Source organism: Sodiomyces alkalinus, assembly GCF_003711515.1.
Source record: "Sodiomyces alkalinus F11 unplaced genomic scaffold SODALscaffold_1, whole genome shotgun sequence".
Lineage (NCBI taxonomy): Eukaryota > Fungi > Ascomycota > Sordariomycetes > Glomerellales > Plectosphaerellaceae > Sodiomyces > Sodiomyces alkalinus.
This window is the reverse complement of record NW_021167079.1, coordinates 2,065,640-2,078,709: the sequence shown is the minus strand read 5'-3', so window position 1 is coordinate 2,078,709 and position 13,070 is coordinate 2,065,640. Positions and strand designations below refer to the sequence as shown.

At 55.7% G+C, this 13,070-nt stretch overlaps 5 protein-coding genes across 5 annotated transcripts; 2 read left to right on the top strand and 3 right to left on the bottom strand.

Moving 5' to 3' along the window:
* The first annotated feature begins 1,346 nt into the window (after nucleotides 1–1,346).
* Nucleotides 1,347–5,029, top strand: SODALDRAFT_12667 (hypothetical protein). Its single transcript, XM_028606671.1, has 8 exons — nucleotides 1,347–1,648; nucleotides 1,725–1,769; nucleotides 1,854–2,453; nucleotides 2,541–2,888; nucleotides 2,966–3,247; nucleotides 3,324–3,877; nucleotides 3,992–4,488; nucleotides 4,620–5,029. The coding sequence occupies exons 1-8, from the start codon at nucleotides 1,546–1,548 to the stop codon at nucleotides 4,972–4,974; spliced, it is 2,784 nt and encodes a 927-aa protein (XP_028470138.1). The 5' UTR covers nucleotides 1,347–1,545; the 3' UTR covers nucleotides 4,975–5,029.
* A 1,201-nt stretch (nucleotides 5,030–6,230) lies between these two features.
* On the top strand, nucleotides 6,231–8,855 carry SODALDRAFT_12670 (hypothetical protein). The gene is made up of 4 exons (XM_028606672.1): nucleotides 6,231–6,705; nucleotides 7,074–7,121; nucleotides 7,207–7,328; nucleotides 7,430–8,855. Exons 1-4 carry the CDS (start codon nucleotides 6,580–6,582, stop codon nucleotides 8,637–8,639), a joined length of 1,506 nt encoding a protein of 501 aa, XP_028470137.1. The 5' UTR covers nucleotides 6,231–6,579; the 3' UTR covers nucleotides 8,640–8,855.
* On the bottom strand, nucleotides 8,854–9,973 carry SODALDRAFT_12800 (hypothetical protein). Its single transcript, XM_028606679.1, has 3 exons — nucleotides 9,805–9,973; nucleotides 9,550–9,697; nucleotides 8,854–9,484 (listed from the first exon to the last, which is right to left on the bottom strand). The coding sequence occupies exons 1-3, from the start codon at nucleotides 9,877–9,879 to the stop codon at nucleotides 9,069–9,071; spliced, it is 639 nt and encodes a 212-aa protein (XP_028470136.1). The 5' UTR covers nucleotides 9,880–9,973; the 3' UTR covers nucleotides 8,854–9,068.
* Nucleotides 9,974–10,110: 137 nt separating this feature from the next.
* SODALDRAFT_326506 (hypothetical protein) lies at nucleotides 10,111–11,277 on the bottom strand. Its single transcript, XM_028610181.1, has one exon. It carries the CDS (start codon nucleotides 11,144–11,146, stop codon nucleotides 10,478–10,480), a length of 669 nt encoding a protein of 222 aa, XP_028470135.1. The 5' UTR covers nucleotides 11,147–11,277; the 3' UTR covers nucleotides 10,111–10,477.
* A 50-nt stretch (nucleotides 11,278–11,327) lies between these two features.
* On the bottom strand, nucleotides 11,328–12,881 carry SODALDRAFT_326505 (Clavaminate synthase-like protein). The gene is made up of 3 exons (XM_028610180.1): nucleotides 12,740–12,881; nucleotides 12,497–12,649; nucleotides 11,328–12,432 (listed from the first exon to the last, which is right to left on the bottom strand). The coding sequence occupies exons 1-3, from the start codon at nucleotides 12,798–12,800 to the stop codon at nucleotides 11,504–11,506; spliced, it is 1,143 nt and encodes a 380-aa protein (XP_028470134.1). The 5' UTR covers nucleotides 12,801–12,881; the 3' UTR covers nucleotides 11,328–11,503.
* Between the last annotated feature and the right edge of the window lie 189 nt (nucleotides 12,882–13,070).

The window sequence follows — 13,070 nt, the reverse complement described above, 5'->3', positions numbered from 1 at the left end:
GAAGTACTTCGTAGCAGGGAATTACGGGGTAGGTACCTTGGGCAATTGGCGCCTTGCCGATGGGACACCATCCACCATCGTCGCCCTTTCCTTCGGGGACTTTCTACCTTACATGGAACCAACGGTGCTGTGCTGTTGCGCCTCCTATCAGTCCGCGTTCGTTGACCCTCCTTCCTTCCTCTCTTTGATTCTCTACTCTCGTCCTACTCGGTCTCGACCATTGTCGAGTCCATTACACCCACCCCCTATGTGTCGTACTACCTTGCCTACCAGCGCCGCCTAGTTTACCCAAGCCATCTCATGTTCATGCTTCGGGTCAGCCGCTGGCCGCTCGCTGGTTGTTGGATTGCTGTCAACCTGGAAATAATACTCACTCATTCCCCTTTGCTCCCCTCATTTGGTCGTGCAACTCTGCAACTCTGCAACTCTCTCTCCCTCTCCCTCTCTCTTCCTCCACGAGGCCTTTCCGAAACGTGCTCATTGAACGGTTCTGGTGACCGATCTAACCTGCGGGGAATCTCAGCCGCCAGCCATTTCCCCCCTCTTATACTGCCAATCGCCGCCATCACCCTCGCCGTCATTGACGTCTCACGTTCTTCCTCGCCAAGTCTCACACCTTAACAGCCAGCGACCGATGCCACATCTGGGAAGAGACCCATGAACTCGAACCTCCACCGTCCTCCTCCGTTATATAATTCAAACCGGTCAGCACGCGATCACAACGGTGGTGGATACTCCCCCACAACGAGGGCGACAAGACGTACATCGTACACCATTATTTCATTCCATCACACAGATCTCTACCGATACAGATTACGGATACAAGTTAACGCTTCTGTTTATCATCTTACCTTGACTGCAACGTCGACTGCCCTCCCCACTATCATCTGAATTCTGTCTGCTGGCTGGGTTGTCCTGCTGCTGGACTTGCCGGCCCAGTCCTGGGAGGGTCCCTCTCTCGGCGCCCCCCTCTCCCCTTTTCTCTTTGCCTATACTTTGGACATACCCATCCCCCCTGTTGTCCACCATCCTTACCCCCTGCCCTTGACCATACTCGTCCGTGCGCTGTCCTGTGCTTGACGACATCTGCGGGTGAGAGGAACGACTTCCCAGTGGCGTTCTGATCAGGGTGTCACCTCCAGACATTGACCTCAAAACCGACACCCTGGTTAATCGTCAACAAGGGTACGGTACCGACCCCAAACCTTCTCTGCCCACGGCAGTCCCACGCGCTCTCTCACCAAGCTAGTTAGGTACTTACCTATTACCCCAGCCCACGCCTGTTTTTCGACGTTCTTAAAATAATTAAGAATTCCACACCCACACGCACCGCTGGACATTTCCCTCCCGGCCCCGTCTAATCGCCTTTCCTGACGGGGACTGCCAGGTCCTCCGCGTCCTCGTTTCACAGATCGCCGACAATACCGAGCCGTTCTCTTATCCGAAGCTTGGCCGACCGAGATATTGCATTGAATGTGACCGTCTCTCTTTTCGCTTCCCTGTCGCGTCCGAGGCTGCGCCATTCCTCGGTCATTATCGAGCGCCATGTCCAACGACCCTACGGAGAGGCGCATCCTGCCACAGAGCTCCCAGATGAGCTCATTCTCTTTCGCGCCGCAGCAGTACCCACAGAGGGAACCTCAGAAGAGTGCGCCGCATCTCTCGCATCCCCCGTGATCCATATTACCCCCTTCGCTTCAACTAATCGAGGATTTCTGCTGCAGATTATGTCTTCGTTGATGAGCACAACCGCCACAAGCGGCTCAAAGGTAGACCCTTCCCCACCTGGCCCTCCTCATCTTATGGCCTCCATGATCAGTTTGCGGAGGTTGGGAACTGACAGCGTATACTAGTCATGAGAGCATGCGAGGGATGCCGAAGGAGAAAGATCAAATGCGATTCGGCAACGACAAACATTTGGCCGTGCACTTCGTGTTTGCGACTCAAGCTTCAATGTGTACGCCCCAAGGGACAGTATGACGGCACGTCTGACACGACAACCTACGACACATCTTCCACTGTTACTGCTGCTGCCACCGACTTCACCAACCCGGCCCCATTGCAAGACAGCTTCCGTGTCATGCCTGTCCAGCCGCAAACGCACATGGTCTCCACTGCGACCAAGCCAGCAGAAGCACATTCCATGTATGCCGCCCACGGTGCCTATGCGGCAGGGCACCACGTCTACCAGCCCGTCCATTACACCGCGCCGGCCTCGATGGCGCCGCAGAGCATACCCTACTCAACCCCATACTCAACAGGCCAGACCTCTGTCCCAGTCATGGGAGGGCCACAGCAGTATGCGCCGCCCCAGCAACATATGCCGAGCCCGCCACATCATCAAAGCTCCAAGGGTAGCTCTCCTCCCGAGACATACTCTTCCGACGACACGTACCAGCAACAAGATCTCGCAGACTTGCTAGGATCTCTCAAGATGGATCCAGCCGGCACAGGTCAGCATTTCTTTTCTTTTTTTCTTTTATTTTTTATTTTTCCGTTGTTGCCGGAGAAGAAGTAGGTTAACGAATGTCTCGACGCAGCCCCGTATCTCAGAAACAAGGCTTCTTTTCGGCGCGAAGAAGAGCCCGCCGTCGAAGACACGGACGAGTATAGGACGGCCCTCCCTCCTTTGGTTTCGGCTCCCGGTTCGAAGATTCGGATTCCGCCGGAGCTCATGCCCGATGACGAAACCGCAAACCATTACTTTGACTTATATTTCACTCACGTGCATCCTTACGTGCCTGTCCTTTCGAAGACTCTTTTCTGCCAGCAATGGAACACGGACCGGGATAACATGTCGCCTTTGGTTCTCGAAGCAGTTTTTGCCATTGGCGGACGTTTGGCAGACGATCCTGCCCTAGGACAGCAGTGGCTGGCTCTAGCATCAAGTAAGTTACACGATCCCCTGTCCTTCCCCTTTTTTCCTCCTTCGGGCGAGTGCAAGGCGATGACTGACTTGCGGTAGAACACGCCGATTCCTTTATGGACGTGCCACGGCTGAGCACTCTGCAAGCGCTCCTGATCATGCTCAAGGCGAGAGAAGCAGCACCCAAGCGCGGGTATTACTACCGGTCGTGGATGACTATCGTGCAGTGTGTGCAAATGGGCAAAGACCTGGGGTTGGACGAACACTACGCGGATCATCAGGCGGGGCAATCGTGCGGCTCGTGTCCTATGGAATGTCAAGTGAAATGTCGGATTTGGCAGACCATCTTTGTGTGCGAGGTCATGATCGGGTCTCCTCAAGGTATGACTTTACTTCTTTGTCCCCCCCAAATTTGCCCCCGAGATTGGGAACTAGGGTCGTGGCTGATCGTGATTAGGGCGAACCGACTTGGCTGTCGATCTGGACACGGTCGACTTGAGCGTTCCCCAGCCCACAGCAGATGGGGACGAATCGGAATACCAGATAGGCCGGAGCTTCACCTACTTTACCCGTATGGTGTCTAATGTCAGCAGGTTAAACTCGACGTATGGCCGCATCAAGAAGAAGAAGGCCTGGGGCGCAGATCCAGAACTCGCTCAACTGGGTCCTGTCCTGACGAGGTGGTTGGATGAACTTCCCCCAGACTTGGCCATCACCTTCCCGCCGGACGCATCCCCGCCATGGCTCGCGTCTCCGTTTATCGGCAACATGCACTCGTACTACTACCTGACCCTCATTCTGCTCCATCGACCGCAGCTGGCGTTCGCGGATCCCAACGGCACAGATGGACGGTGGAAACACCACATGATGGTCTGTTACACGTCGGCTAAAGCTCTTTGTCGTCTACAAGAGGCGGTCCTGGAGTCGTTTGGCTACACGGGTTTGCAATGCATGCAACGCGGCTTTAGTTTTACCATCTACTGCGGGCTGACGTGCATCGTGCTTCATCTGGTGAGTGTCTTCTTGGTGTGCTGTTGTGGCAAAGGAGAAAAGAAAAAGAAAAGAAAAAGAGATAAAAACCATGAAAATGACGGCAGCTGACGAGATGTGTCTACTGATCTACAGGTAGCGGTTACTTCTCCCGACCCCGACCTGAATTGCGATGCGCGTGAGTACTTCACGCGCCATATGCGTGTTCTCGAGAAAGCCATGGCGGTATGGCCGATGGCCGAGGTACAAAAGCAGGTGGACGCTGTGCGAGAAGCGTTCTCTGCCGACATCAGGAAGCCGTTCGTCCTAAAGCCAAGCTTCCCCTACGGGAGTCCGCATGTGTCGAACCAGTCGGTATCCCCTCCGGCGCAGGCCGAGTACAAGCCGCCGTCGCATCCGGCGGAGGCTCTAGGGCACGGGCTAGATACGCAGGGCATGAATGCGCATGGTCAACAAGTCAGCTACACCAGCCACCCACTCACACCACCCATCTCAGTCGGTCCGGTGGATGCTAACAGGGACTCGCCGACCGCGCAGTCGATCGTCGTTATGCGGAACCAAGTTTCGCAAGCAGGGGATATGCCGCCGGCGATGGAAGCACCGCCGGCATGGAACCCGCAACGAATCTTTGAGTGAGTTTGACGGAGTGTTCCCCGCACCATCCCTACCCCCCCCCCAGGTGTCTTGGTTTCTTTCTTCTACGTGGCCCCTTAAGATGGTAACCTCGGATGACGACTGGTGACTAATGGAGGGAAACGTGCAGTCAGTGGAACGCTTCGTTTGGGACGCCGCAAGTGCAGCCACAGGCGGCAACAACCATGTCTTCGCAAGCCGCTGCGCTCAACGTCAACGTACCTCCGGCCGGCGGCCAGGGAAGCACTACAGCATTGCAGGGTATGCAGGGTATGCAGGGCATGCAGGGCATGCCGGTCGGATCGCAGCAGATGGCGCAGCAGCACCATCAACCCCATCAACACCAGCCGCAGTACCAGGCACCACCGGCTCGGAATTTTGTCACGCCGGCGATGTGGCAGGAGTCTGTCGCGAGCGTGTACGAGGGCGGGCTCAAACGTAGCTGGGATTACGACGGCAACTCGGCGGCGAAGCGGGCGCGTTAGGATACGGCATCTGTTCGACCGGGTCGTCTCGATGGTGTGGGATGCAGCAAATGATGCTAACCCGCTACTGGACACCACAGCAAAATCCGGCACTGCGTCTGCAGTCTCTTTAGACACGTTTGAGGGGCATGATGGCTTGTGTTTTCCCTTTTTTTCTCTTTCTTTTTCCTTTCTTTTCTTCTTTTCCTCTCTTGTTTTTATGTTTCCAATTCTGGGTCCTAGTTTCCGACGCCTCTTCCCGCCGTGGGGTTGGTGGGTTCGTTAGATTTCTTTGCTGGCTCTGTTTTTCCATCTGCACAATGGTATATGTATAAGGTACAAAAAATGGCAGGGGACGGACGAAGGGATCATGGATAGAAGCGATAGTCCTCCCATCCAGGTGGGCTAGCAGGTCTTTTTGGAAAGGCAGGCGTGGAGTTCAAGGCGTCACTTATCATGCTGAACAGACAAGCAAAATGGGGGGATAATAGGACAGGGAGGAGGCTCTCGACTCGTTGGCCTTCATTGACGAACATTCTTAGATACGACGATAATCGAGGAACGTATATATATGCACAGCATTAGGTAGGGGAGGGGGTTGGATAGAGATGTATGTGAGAACTGAGGATGAGATGCAGTGAGAGTATCTGTACAAAGTACTTTCTACCAACTGCTAGAGGGGCAAGAGATTCTTCCTTATTAACTTACAAGGTACCTAATCAACAACAGCTTTACGACGGGTTGATCGTGTTTTTCAGTACCGTTGTCCCGTTATACGTGCAGGTCCCTAACAAATTGCGAGGAGTGCGATCCTCTGTGGAAGGAAAATGCAATCACCAATTAGAACAGGTCATTGACATGTCGCAAGAGCACGTGGGTGGGCTGGGCGGTCGAATTGGTGGACGCGATTCGCTGCCATCTTGGTGATGGTCTGGGGGTACGTATCTGTACTTTCCTAAAGGCATAGATATAAGAAGGGAGAGGCCCTCCCCATCCTTATAACTGAAAGTTGCCTTTCAAATAAATTTCGTGAGAACAGAGAAGGGGTTATACGAGGGCAACGGGATGAGACGGACATTCAGTCAACCTCAAGGACTACAGGACCTAGGGTAGACTATAAGCATAGCTAGTAAGCAAGAATAGAGAGACGAGCCAAAAAGGAGCGACGCTTTTTCTTTTTCTCTATTCTTCTTTTGAAGTCGGACCCAAGACTACGAGACGGAACACTGCACAACAACAAACACAAGGAGACGAACAGCCAACACTGAATGAAACACACGACACCACGACAAATCGGCAGACGCAAGTCCGAAGGAGTTACAACGGCGGTAAGACGACTAAGGTACCCAGCCAAAAACGGACGACCACGGAGTACGAGTACTCTTCTACCTCACCACTATTAGCTACCTTACCTTACCTACCTATTATTAAGAGATCTCGGTCTGCGCTGTATCCTGGACACCCCGAATCACGCAATCGTCGACAAAACACGGGCGGATCGGCCGAATTTGCTTTTCAATCAGCATTCACACGCGCACCTCGGCCACCCTTTGCCAACGAGCAGAAAACCGTGAGAACTAGGACAAAAAGAAAAGGAGAGAAAGGAAGAAAAAAAAATCGCCTGTCATGGTCCAACGCCCGAGACCGGTTCCTGGGTTCGATGACATCGCGGGCCGGTTGTGGACTACGATCCGCGAGAACTGGTACCTTGGCTTCACCTCCTTTGGTGGACCGCCGGTGCATTTCAAGATTGTGAGTTGTTTCTTTTGTCCTTCCCTCTTTTTTTTTTTTTTTTTTTTTTCTTTGTCCTGCTTCGTAGCTCCAGTGTTCGGGGTCCGGTGTTCGGTGTCCGGTGTCGCGTGTCTTCCGGCACCTGTGCGGTGGGGGTGGTCGGCCGATGCGAACCCGCGTTCTCGGAGACTTACAGGTGAACCGCTCGTTCTACATTCGGGGTTTTGAAAGTTGTCTTATTGCCGTCCTTCACTTTGCCTCATCCGCTGGGCCCTCTTTATCACATGGCTGTATCCCCTTCTCTTCCCTCAGGATCGAACGGATCAAAGGATAGATGGGAAGGGTAGAATCGCTGACTTGGGCCTTTTTTTTTTTTATACAAAACGCAGTTCCACGACAAATATGTCAAGAAGTTGAAATGGATCGATGACCAGATGGTACGTGATCCCTCTTCCCTGCAACTTTATGCCGTTTCCGAGTACGCTGACGCTTTGCTCCTTTTGTCCTCTTTCGCCTTCGTAGTACCAAGAGCTATTCAGTGTCTGTCAGTCCCTTTCCGGCCCGGCGAGTACCAAGATGCATTACTGCGTCAATCTTCTTCACGATGGCTTCATCCCTGCCGTCCTGGGGTTTCTGTTGTGGAGGTAAATCCTAATAACTTGCTATCTTCTTTCATATCCCGTTCCCTTCCCCTTAGTTCCGCCTCGGTCGGTCGGTCCAAAACGCCGAAACTAAACTGTCATAGTCTTCCCGGTGCCATCGGAATGTATGCCTTGGGCCTCGGAGTCTCCAATATCGGCGAATCCCTGCCCCGCGCCGTCTACGCCCTCCTGTCCGGCCTCAACGCCGCCACCGTCGGCATCGTCGCCCTCGCCGCCGTCCAGCTCTCGGAGAAGGCCGCCACCGACACCCTCACCCGGCTCCTCGTCCTTTTCGGCGCCTGCGCCGGCATGCTGTACAACGCGCTGTGGTACTTCCCCGTCCTCATGGCCTTCGCCGGCATCGTGGCTATCGTCTGGGACGCCCGTTGGGTCCATAGGCCCGTCAACAAGGTCGTCACCTTCGGCAAGGAGAAGCTGGCCGGGCGCCGATCGCGGGAGGATGTCGGAGAGGCGGGCGTCGAAGAAGGGCAGGGCGGCATCCAAGCGGGAGACGACGGGCAGGCGGACGACGGCACGAATCGGCCGAGTGCAGACGCCCGAGGACAAAACGAGGAGACCACCACCTCATCCTCCGCTGACACGGAACCCCGTGTCGTCCCGGCCGGCCGCCGCCTCGCCGTGACCTGGAAATCAGGCCTCGCCATCGTCATCGCCTTCTTCCTCTCCTTCGCCGCCATCATGGCCCTCCGCGGCGCCCTGCCCCGGCCCACGCCGCGGCTCTTCGCCCTCTTCGCTAACATGTACCTCGCCGGCACCATCATCTTCGGCGGCGGGCCCGTCGTCATCCCGCTGCTGCGCGAGTACATCGTCGCCGAAGGCTGGGTGCCGGCCCGCGACTTCCTGCTCGGCCTGGCCATCATCCAGGCCTTCCCCGGCCCCAACTTCAACTTCGCCGTCTACCTGGGCGCCCTGACCGCGGCCAACGCCGGACAGCACAGCGTCGCCGGCGCCGTGGTCGGGTGGCTCGGCATCTTCGCGCCCGGTCTGATCTTGGTCCACGGCACCATGGGCATCTGGAACGCCATCCGCGGCTGGCGTTGGGTCAGGTCGGTCGTGCGCGGGCTCAATGCCAGCGCTGTGGGGCTCATCTACACCGCCGTGTACCGGCTGTGGCAGATTGGCTACATCGACGAAGGGTACGAACAGGGCACGAGCCTTGCCCTGGAGCCGTGGTGGGTCGTCGTGACGGCTACGAGCTTTGTTGGCGGGTACTGGTTTAATGTGAGCCCGCCCGTCGCCATTCTTATGGGCGCTGTCATGGGGATGATCTGGTACGGGGTCGTGACGACCTAGTCGAGTTTGGCAGTTCGTGAGGATCACCGGAGAAAAAGAAAAGAGAAGAAAAGAAAAGAAGAAAAGAAAGAAACGCAAGTTGTAGCGGAAAGGGAGAAGGGCATGCGAATTTGAAACAGGGCAGTGGCCCACAAGGGAATATAGATGTATAAATAATGGCGGCGACAGAATGTCTCTTTGAGGAAGATTGGATTGGAGCAAGCTGTAGGAGGGGCAAGGAAAGATCGTGTAACGAGGGAGAAGTCATGTTGTCCAGCTTCAAGATAATATAAGTCCGTTTTTGTGAGGCCAAAATCGTGTCGTATTACATAGTGATACAGGTGGTCACCGAACGCCTCTTACTTTAATACACCTAGAACCCGGCCGACTCGGGGCCCGTGGATCCATGAGACATTGGAAAGTAGAAAAGGAAAAGAGGATTCGAATATGTCATGTCCTCTGGCGCTGAGTCTTGCCCAAGAGTGGCCGGACCGTATCCCATATCCAGGCCTCACGGACATCCTTCGCATTCGGGGCGCGGACGGCAAACTTGGCGACGGGGCGGTACTGGTGCCATTTCCGGGCAGCCGAGAGACGTGACACGTCGCGGGCGTAGTTGACGAGCCCCCAGCGCTCGGTAACGGGCTTGAGGTCGGCGAGGGAGACGAGGGCGGCGCGGGGCCGGCCGGCGAGACCCATGGTGAGAACCTGAAGCTGTGTGGAAGCCGGGAGGCCGGATCGGACGAAGCGTTCGAGGTGCTGCCGGGACGTGCGGGCCGAGGGGGGCAGACGGAGGTAGATGAAGGTTACGAAGGGGGCGGTGGTGTAGGCTACGTAGACCAAAGGGACGATGCCGCAGGCGGCCACTGCGAATGATGAGAAGACGGCCCCGGGGAGAGATGGTCATGAGGAAGAAGGGAAGTTCACTTACGTCCGGCAGCTTGAAGATATGATTTATCCTCGGATCGAATGTAGTTTGGAGCTACAACAAGACAGAAGAAAGCACAGATAAAGATGGTGGTGATCTTCCAAAAGACGAGGAAGACGATGCGGCCCGTGCCGGCATGATAGATGAGGATCTGTTCAGGAATGACTAGGGGGAGGGAGAAACGGCCAATGTCAGTTTATGGTCGACCCGGCCCAGACCACAAGGAGCTTGAGAGGGAAGAACTTGGACCAGTCTTACGCTGTGCGGCGGCCGAGGGCGGAGGTGTCCGTGATATTGTTGAAGTCGCAGGGTTCTTAGACGAGTTGACGGCATAAGATCTTGACTGCTGTCTCGACTGTGAGACGAGACATTGCGTCCTGCTTTTCAACTGTGGGAGGCATAAGGATTGAGTCTGACATCGCGTGGTAGAGCGGACGAAGAAGCCTATTGATCTAGACGATGCTGGTCCAGTAGGTGGTAAATATAGTAGCCTGAATAAAGTCATTTTGAGTTGGGCAGCGCATGGGCGTGAGTAAACCAAGCGAGGTTGAATTGATGAGCTGTGTCAGATGGGGGTTCACACTAAATAATATAATTCTATATCGGGGTAAGCATAGACCACGGACCACGGACCACGGAACGGACTATGGACTATGGACCTCGATAATAGAATTTCGCTATATCCCGTATAGACTACAGACCTCTTTCTCCCATCTCACCGGCGACGGGTCGTCGGCGTTGAGCCATGCGTTGGAGTACAGTACGATCGGGCACAACTGCCTCCCCGCCGCGGCCACGCGCCCCACGTACGATGATATAGTAAGTATTAACCTATTGTAGGCCTATTGTAGGGAGAAAATTTGGCTCATTCATCCCCATTATACCCCCGTAGGACTCCCTCGGCCACCAAGCCACACTATTTACTACGACCTTAGCCGGCGATGTTCTTCTCCAGCCACTCCGTCCACTGGTCCACAGTGTAAGACGAATCGATACCAGCCTGGACAACGCCATCAAACACGACAGTGGGGGTCACATGTACGGGCGTGAACCGCGCCAGCTTGACGATCAGCTTGACATCAGCCGTGACCCCGTTGCCGACGTTGAGCCCGCCGTCCGGGCCGGGCTTGTCAGGGATGGTCAAGAGCTTGAGCACGGCGGCCTCGTCGGCGCCGACGTTGCCCGCGATCTCGGCCAGGCGAGCGTAGGTGGCGTTGCGCGGCTCGTTGACGACGTTGACGTCGAAGAACTCGTGCTGGACGCGGAACAGCTCGGCACTGAAGTCGAAGAACTTGTCCGGCGCCAAGCGCAGCACGGCCAGCGCCGCCTCGTGGACGAGGACCGCCGACGGGTGCCACGGCTGGATCTGCTGCCGGAAGATGACCTGGAGCCCCTGGGCCCAGGTTGGGTTCTGGCGGATCTTCGGCACCACTTGCTCGAAGAAGGTGCGGTAGAATTTGCCCGAGAACGGGCACACGTAGTCTAGGTAGAGTTCCAGTGTGTGTGGCTGGAAGGGGATGTCGGCCGCCACTGCCGGCGGTTTGCTGTCCGCCGGGACGAAGAGAAGCTTGTGCCCGGCGAACTTGGGTGGTAGGGCCATCTTATTATGTGCGTGCGTACTACGAGTATTTGTGACGGGATATATGTGAGACGACTTTCGATGCCGAGTCCTCGAGTGGATGGATAATACAAGGAACCCGTTAAGACGGAAGATGAAGGACGAAGTTGGTTGGGGAATGTAAGCTTCCCGGCACTTTATAAGGTACATACTGTAGAGTGGGACGACTAAAAACGACGCCTACAGTGGGCGGGGGCGGGGGCGGGGTTGATGACACGCTAGAGTACACACGTGTAGCACGCCGGTCCGTGGGTGGTCTACCTAATGGTACGGGATACTAAGGTAATTAGGTACTGTACGGAGTACTCGTAGGTACCTTATAAACATCGATACCGCACCCTACACCGTGTTTTTAGCCACAACGCCCCGAGCAAACTCGCCAAACGTAATGTGCTGCTCAATGTCCACCTCCTCCCCCAGGTTCGGTTGCGTGAACACCGCCAATGTATTCCGCGCAATCCGTCCATCGCTCACCGATGCCCGCACCCCTCGCACAAAATGCGGCACCGCCTTGAACCGACCCCCCGTTATCTTCTCTAACGCCTCACCCGTCTGAAAGGCGATGCAGTCCCGCGGGATCCTGACCTGCACCGTCTGCCCCGTCCGCGATTTGATGTACAACCCGGCCTGCGGGTCCGGGCTCGCCGCCAGCTCCTCCAGCGGCGGCAGGCTCGCGCTCGTCCCGGACGAAGGGAGGTCCCCAGGCCCCGGCACGGCAGGCGACGCCCGCTGCTCGTCGATGAACATGGCCGACGTCAGCCCCGTTAGACACCCGTGGTCCAGATGCGTCGCGCACCAGTCATCCTCCTCCTCCTCCTCCCCCTCCTTCGTTTTATCCCCCTCTACCGCCAGAGCGCTCTGTGCCTGGGGGTAGTAGTGCAGCAGACGCGCTTTCGTCGTGTTGCTCATGCTGACTACGTGCTCTAGGTAGCCTTTCGGGTACCCGGGGATGTCGCGCTCCGCGAATCGGTCGCACGCCCTCGCCACGAGCACGGCCGTGTCGATGATGAGTCGGCACAGGGTTTCCAGGCTCGGTCTAAACCCGGGCAGCACCGTCTCATCCGGCCACACGTTGGGCGACAGATACTCGGGGAAGTTGTCGGCCGAGAACTTGGCCGTGGGCTTGGCGCAATCCAGCGACGGGTCAATGTAAAAAGCGCAGTTGGCGTAGTAAGAGCCCTTGAACGTGTCTACCTGGCCGTTCTTCAGCTGCTCTTTCCCCAGCGACCAGCCTGTTAGATACTTGGCCTTGGGATTCTCCAGCTTTGCTATTTCGCTTGTCAGCCTTTGTACGACTCTTCCAAGGGAGTCACTGAAGCGTGGACCCCATACCTAACTCGGCGGGAGGCAGGTTGCCCAGGTAAGAGGCGTAAGATAATGTCTGGCGCCGTAGATGCGCAAACTCCTGCGGGACATCCTTCACTACCAAGATGCCGAGCGAATCGGGACCGAAGGCCTCCTGAAGAGTCTCCAACGGCACGGTTCCTTAAGGCGACGATGCGTCAGCTACGGCCGATGGCGACTCGATCTTTTTTTTAAGACGTTAATATTGCCACAAATTTGACGCTATCTCACCATTCTTCAGGTCATTGAGTGACACAGTTACAGCTTGGTCAACACGAGAGTCGGTCGTCATATTCTCTAAATTTGCCCAGGGGTAATAAAATACGATGTGCGCGACAGTGACGTGAGATGATAAGTTCGAGTGTAGATAGTATGAACAATTGCCAACCAACAGGAAAAGAAAAAAAAAGAGGGTGTTATGTTTGTTATATGATAAGACGGACGGAGAGGATACTGTCGGCCACAACCGGCACTTCCTCGCCTAGAACACCTGCTATCCTTGGACTCTACTGTAATGACTGTACAGTACATATCCTCAACCCCTGAGCCAGCCTAAAACTGA

Bases quoted from the DNA above. Each gene is read 5' to 3' on its own strand.
- SODALDRAFT_12667 (XM_028606671.1), top strand. From the start codon at position 1,546: ATGTCCAACGACCCTACGGAGAGGCGCATCCTGCCACAGAGCTCCCAG. The intron at 1,649-1,724 runs GTGCGCCGCATC...TTTCTGCTGCAG, and splicing joins ACAGAGGGAACCTCAGAAGA to ATTATGTCTTCGTTGATGAG. The intron at 3,248-3,323 runs GTATGACTTTAC...GATCGTGATTAG, and splicing joins CATGATCGGGTCTCCTCAAG to GGCGAACCGACTTGGCTGTC.
- SODALDRAFT_12670 (XM_028606672.1), top strand. From the start codon at position 6,580: ATGGTCCAACGCCCGAGACCGGTTCCTGGGTTCGATGACATCGCGGGC. The intron at 6,706-7,073 runs GTGAGTTGTTTC...TACAAAACGCAG, and splicing joins CGCCGGTGCATTTCAAGATT to TTCCACGACAAATATGTCAA. The intron at 7,329-7,429 runs GTAAATCCTAAT...AAACTGTCATAG, and splicing joins CTGGGGTTTCTGTTGTGGAG to TCTTCCCGGTGCCATCGGAA.
- SODALDRAFT_12800 (XM_028606679.1), bottom strand. From the start codon at position 9,879: ATGCCGTCAACTCGTCTAAGAACCCTGCGACTTCAACAATATCACGGA. The intron at 9,698-9,804 runs GTAAGACTGGTC...ATTCCTGAACAG, and splicing joins GCCCTCGGCCGCCGCACAGC to ATCCTCATCTATCATGCCGG. The intron at 9,485-9,549 runs GTAAGTGAACTT...CATCATTCGCAG, and splicing joins ATATCTTCAAGCTGCCGGAC to TGGCCGCCTGCGGCATCGTC.
- SODALDRAFT_326506 (XM_028610181.1), bottom strand. From the start codon at position 11,146: ATGGCCCTACCACCCAAGTTCGCCGGGCACAAGCTTCTCTTCGTCCCG.
- SODALDRAFT_326505 (XM_028610180.1), bottom strand. From the start codon at position 12,800: ATGACGACCGACTCTCGTGTTGACCAAGCTGTAACTGTGTCACTCAAT. The intron at 12,650-12,739 runs GTGAGATAGCGT...CGTCGCCTTAAG, and splicing joins ACTCAATGACCTGAAGAATG to GAACCGTGCCGTTGGAGACT. The intron at 12,433-12,496 runs GTATGGGGTCCA...CAAGCGAAATAG, and splicing joins CCTGCCTCCCGCCGAGTTAG to CAAAGCTGGAGAATCCCAAG.